Raw genomic sequence first — 6,166 nt, forward strand, 5'->3', positions numbered from 1 at the left:
AGAGTTTCAGTCATAAGTATACAGTACAAACCTGTTAACTGGAGAGTTCCAGTCATAAGTATACAGTACAAACCTGTTAACTGGAGAGTTTCAGTCATAAGTATACAGTACAAACCTGTTAACTGGAGAGTTTCAGTCATAAGTATACAGTACAAACCTGTTAACTGGAGAGTTTCAGTCATAAGTACACAGTACAAACCTGTTTACTGGAGAGTTCCAGTCATAAGTACACAGTACAAACCTGTTAACTGGAGAGTTCCAGTCATAAGTATACAGTACAAACCTGTTAACTGGAGAGTTTCAGTCATAAGTATACAGTACAAACCTGTTAACTGGAGAGTTTCAGTCATAAGTACACAGTACAAACCTGTTAACTGGAGAGTTTCAGTCATAAGTATACAGTACAAACCTGTTTACTGGAGAGTTCCAGTCATAAGTACACAGTACAAACCTGTTAACTGGAGAGTTTCAGTCATAAGTATACAGTACAAACCTGTTTACTGGAGAGTTCCAGTCATAAGTATACAGTACAAACCTGTTTACTGGAGAGTTTCAGTCATAAGTATACAGTACAAACCTGTTAACTGGAGAGTTCCAGTCATAAGTATACAGTACAAACCTGTTAACTGGAGAGTTTCAGTCATAAGTATACAGTACAAACCTGTTAACTGGAGAGTTTCAGTCATAAGTATACAGTACAAACCTGTTTACTGGAGAGTTTCAGTCATAAGTACATAAGTACATGTTTATATATGCCATTAAAAAAATAAAAACAAGGAAACAAATACCCTTAAGTAATTTTCAGAGCGGCCTGTGTAAGAACTTGAGACTCATGAGTAAAGTATATGTGATGAAGTGTACATGTCAGTTAGACAGTAGGACTAAAAAGATGGAGGAAAGAACATGGTTTTGCCTCTTAAACACTCCATTAGTGTGGCTGAGTGGCTTTCTGAAGCACTTTACAAAAGCAAGTATAAAGCAATAAAAAAGACAAGACTGTTTTCTGTAGGTCTGAGGAAAAAAACACTCCGAATATCATCACTGACCATTTTTGCTCTTTTTTTAAAACAAATTTTTGTCATTTGGACATCACTGAAATAAATAACTCTTTATCCTTGCTTAATACCCTGCTATCATTGGTAGGGTAAGCTGGGTTTCACTTCATTTTTAGTATCAATAAGTCTAAGCCTACTATACTCTACTAACTTAGGATACTGGTATCATTAATGAAGTCAGTTTCACCTGTCTCCACAATGGGCAGTTGGATAGAATCTTCTTGGACTGTCAATCAGTTAAAAAAAGAAGAGTTTTCATCCCTTTTGGGCTTTTCGTTCCTTTTTGTGAGCTGACCTTACATGCACGACGAACAAACCTGTGATTAAAAATGAAGCTCTATAGCAACCCCCAGACCAATAGAAGATCGGGAAGCTGTTTACAAGGGGGTGTACCGTTTCTATGGTTGCCGGACAAACCTCCTGCACCAGGTATTAAACTGCACCCCCCGAGAGTGCGCCGCAGCCACCGTTATAAGAACCTACCCTGGAGACCTTGAATTGAGAAGCGCGCATTAGAGCGCGAACGACGTAATCCCACGGAATTTCTTCCTTGAATTAAATAGTTGCTTTTCGCAAATTCAAATAAGGATAAAACATATCAATTGGCTTGTTGGATGTTTTCTTAGTTATTTCAAGTAGATAGAAACAGGTGAGTTGCATTTATAACATTTATAATTAGCGTAAAACATGGCCGATATTTCTTTGTAATCAACAATTATAATATTGTGCTTTTAATTATAAAAGCGCTCTTATTTAAGCGCCGCCGATTTTCTCATTACTGGTTAACTGCAAATAAACTAGCCTAACATTAGTATTGCTAATTTGCTGTTATCATAATAATATTATGAGTTTCAAATCATACAATTGAACTCAGGCTATTCGTTACATATCTAAAGCTAAACAATAAAATGTTCAGTGTAGCTAGCCTTCATATTCTCACGTTATATACTTTTTTTTTCTAGAGAAGGTCATTGTTGCGCATTTAAACCAATGATTTATTGTGTGCTAAAATTTAAATGTACCAAACCGTTCAGTTACTCATAATTCTGTTAAAATAATTCATACCACAAAGCTATGTAATCTACGTAAATATACCTGTATTTTTGGAAGGTTAGATATTATAAGAAGCTGTGGCATAGTAACCCAAACAAAGACGCGAGACTTTTTCAAGAAAATTCTGTGACCTCCAGTCAGTTGTGGAATTCAGGAGAGCTTACTTGGCAGCGCATTTGAAGTGGCTCGATCATAGTCAACACCTACACCTTTTCATTTTCAGTCTTAAAATTATTATTATTAACAATTTTATATATCTAAATATTACAAATTATATATATATATATATATATATATATATATATATATATATATATATATATATATATATATATTGATAATATTTTAGATAGATAGATAGATAGATAGATAGATAGATAGATAGATAGATAGATAGATAGATATAGATTCTTGTGCTTTATGCTGCTATGATATATTCCAGTTAATTCTAGCATTGACATCCAATCTCATGAATGATTAAAGCAGCTTGTGAACTGGAGAGCCATCATTGTTTTGTCCTTGTGCAGGTCTTGGCTGGGAAGGTGAAGGGAGAGGTGACAGAGGACTATGCTGTCCATGAATTGTGTGGACTCCTGGCCTGAGGGCTCTGTGGTGTTGGAGGAGGAGGTTGTAACAGCTGCAGCACAGGCTGAGGATCTAGATAAGAGCTGTACTGCTTATAACAACAGCTATAACAGTTCTGATAACTTGGATGACAGCCTGACCAGTCTGCAGTGGTTGCAAGAGTTTTCCATCCTCAGTGCCAGTGGAGGACAACATGTGTCTCCTTCCAGCCAACACCAAAGCCATTTTTTTGGGCAACAGCTAGGTGCTGAAGCCCCTGCATCTCCTTTAGCAGGTGATCCCGCATCTATAGGCATGCCACTGACCCCAGGTAAGCCCACCGCAGCAGCTGTTTGCCGGGTACCCTCCCTGGCTGCTTTGCCCAGCTTGGTGGCACATGGGCACTGCCCGGACGAGGTTGACTACAAGACCAACCCTCACATCAAGCCACCATACTCGTATGCCACCCTCATTTGCATGGCTATGCAGGCAAGCAAGAAAACCAAAATCACTCTCTCCTGCATCTATAAATGGATCACTGACAACTTCTGCTACTTCCGCCATGCTGACCCTACCTGGCAGGTCAGTTATGCGGCTCAGAGTTGATTACCATTTTGTCTTAAAACTATATTCATTTACAGTGATATATGCTCTTAGAATAGCTAACTGGGTAAAAGATCATATTCGCACATGTGTCCTAAGCTATTTTAGCACTTTGCTATTGTTTGAGTAAACAGCAGTAAGAAGGAGAGAGTCCTCTATAACAGCTGGCATGGCAGACTTGGATTAAAACCAGTTTTGGATTAAAACCAACTGCTGCTGAGTACAATGATTTTCCTCAACAGGAACCCTCCAGAAAGCTTTTTTTCCTTTTCATTCAGAGACTTTATATTTTGGACATTTTTGGATACCTGCCACACAGTGGAACAGCATTAGCAACTAAGCAGTATGACTAATTAAGTGTACTCGAGAGAAGAATGGCAGTAAACCCACTGTGCTATGTCTGCAGCAATATCTTACAACATTTAATATGGCACAATCAAATGCACAAAAACCTTTGCATTAAAAAAATTACATTTAATAAGATACATCATTGTATAAAGATGATAAGTAAAATGAAAAGAATATAATTGTTTTACAGACTAAAGTTACTGACAATTAAATAAATATTTGCAATAAAAAAGGGATTTTCAGACATTTTTCATTTGTTAGTGAATTATTAATTAACCCTGTAGCCCTTCTTAGGAAAACCTAGACATTTCCTCAGTTTTTAGTTATTCAAACTCCGAAACATTAACAAATAATGTTTAACCAAGGTCAGAGGGTCAGTGGTTAGTTTAAATGTAAGTGCTCTGTGGTGGTTGGCCAGTCTATCATGCTGAAAGTGCAGGACGCGCCACTTGTATACTAGTATGGATTTTAAACAAGTGTACTACCTGCTTTATTGAAGAGAACCATAGCAAATGGTAAGCACACTCATACCTGCATTTGTTCCCACAATGTGATTAATGAATAATGCTGCTGTGGTTTTGTCTTCTCTCCAAATGCATAATTGCAGAATTCGATCCGGCACAATCTCTCACTCAACAAGTGCTTCATAAAGGTTCCTAGGCAGAAGGATGAACCAGGAAAGGGGGGCTTTTGGAAGATCGACCCCCAGTATGCTGAGCGCCTTCTCAGTGGGGCCTATAAGAAGCGGAGGATGCCACCGGTACAGATAAACCCAGCTCTTCAAAACCGTCTCAGGATGAGCTCACAGCCTGATCTATCTGTGCCAACAACTATCACCGGAAGTCTCTCTGTTAGTCCAGAATCCCAGCAGCTCCTGAAAGAATTTGAGGAAGCCACTGGGATTGACCAGAACTGGGATCCTCGTCTGGCTGAGGCCACTATGTTTGGTTGCTGGGGTTCAGGGAAGGGGCACAAGAGAAAACAGTCTAATGGGCACCGGACTGGAGGTGGCAAAGCTCAGCGCCGCTCTAGCTCCCCACTGATGCCCACAGAGGATCCCAAAGATCTGGGCTCCTTGAAGGGCAACTTTGATTGGGATGCTCTACTGGACTCGGCTCTCAATGGGGAGCTTAGTCTGAACGAGGGCGGCCCACTGAGCCCAGTACCGCAAGATGAAGACCTCATGGTACATGGTGTTCACATCAGCCCTCTGGAGGCCCCTGTTGGTATTGTGGAGAACAGCGTGCTAATAGAAACACAAAGGAGCAGCGATGTAGACTTTGATGAGGAGACATTCTTAGCAACTGAATTTTTACAGAGTCCTTGGGCTGAGGAGGAAGCGGGGAACCATACTGATTTCCTCTGTAGTTCCACTGTTAACATTGACCAGCTTTTTGATCTGGGAGACTCACTGGGAGGTGACCTTAATAGTAAGATTGAATGTCTTCTTTGAAGAAATCAGTAACCACTGAGGTACATCATGACCAACCAGTCCTGGGAAATGTTACAAGGAACAAAGAGGATTAATTTGTATCCCAAAGACTTTGGTTCCATCACTAAAATAGCATTTTAAATTTGTGTCTGTTTCTTATTTTGATTTTTATGATTATGCTTTTATATCTGGCAAAACCTGGTCATCTACCTTTACTGACCAGAAAGCCACTGATCAAAGACTGCCACGAGTAAACCTCCAAGAGTAGATACTGACCAGCCCTGGAATTACACATGGAGCCAGTGCATGTAGAAGCAGAGAAATGAGATTCACACGTTTGTGTTTGTTTACAGGCTAAATGTGCGTGTTAACTAATAGCAAATTAAGCAATACATTTCTTTTTTTTTTTTTTTTAACATTTAAGACTGACAAAGCGAACAAGATAAAAATGTACTTTACTGCAGTTGAGGTACCTGCCTGAAAACGACAAAATAAAATATGCAACTGAACATGTATCATGATGAGAATGCTGGACTACTGTTACTACATGAACATGTATCATGATGAGAATGTTGGACTACTATTACTACATGAAATGCCATCACAGCATGAACTTGCAGCAGAGAGGAGGTGATCATTAGTGTTCTGTATTTGTGCAGAACTAGGTCTAGTTTCTCAAAATTATCATAATGTTAAGACCATCTTAATAATCACATGAATTCTAGTGACATTAGCTCTAGCTTCCTGTGCCTATGTTTGTGCTGCAGTGCTTTTGGGAAACTTATCCTTTTACATTTATATGAAGAATGACTATTAAGCTTTATAGTAGGAATAATATTAACCTGACTGATCTGGACTGGTATGGGATTTTCATCCAGATCACAACAGATAATATTGAGATATTTTTTGATCGTCTTTTGTACTGGCAAAGCTTAATACTGAAACTATGTGGACATCTCTAGAAAATAACAAGAAAATGATACACTCTAATGAACCTGTACTTATACACTACCAGAATACCACCCTAGTGTGTATTTGTGTTCTAAAATGCTCTAAAATGTAAGTGCCAAATTTCACTAGTTCAGGTATAACTGCTCTTTTCCTTAATGTT

General features: G+C 38.8%; 1 protein-coding gene across 1 annotated transcript; it reads left to right on the top strand.

Moving 5' to 3' along the window:
• Positions 1–1,499: 1,499 nt before the first annotated feature.
• foxj1a (forkhead box J1a) lies at positions 1,500–5,731 on the top strand. The gene is made up of 3 exons (XM_027009111.3): positions 1,500–1,704; positions 2,636–3,254; positions 4,231–5,731. The coding sequence occupies exons 2-3, from the start codon at positions 2,676–2,678 to the stop codon at positions 5,074–5,076; spliced, it is 1,425 nt and encodes a 474-aa protein (XP_026864912.2). The 5' UTR covers positions 1,500–1,704; positions 2,636–2,675; the 3' UTR covers positions 5,077–5,731.
• The last annotated feature ends 435 nt before the right edge of the window (positions 5,732–6,166 follow it).

This window comes from Electrophorus electricus, chromosome 3 (genome assembly GCF_041902795.1).
Source record: "Electrophorus electricus isolate QZ-2024a chromosome 3, ASM4190279v1, whole genome shotgun sequence".
Lineage (NCBI taxonomy): Eukaryota > Metazoa > Chordata > Actinopteri > Gymnotiformes > Gymnotidae > Electrophorus > Electrophorus electricus.

Bases quoted from the DNA above. Each gene is read 5' to 3' on its own strand.
- foxj1a (XM_027009111.3), top strand. From the start codon at position 2,676: ATGCTGTCCATGAATTGTGTGGACTCCTGGCCTGAGGGCTCTGTGGTG. The intron at 3,255-4,230 runs GTCAGTTATGCG...GCATAATTGCAG, and splicing joins ATGCTGACCCTACCTGGCAG to AATTCGATCCGGCACAATCT.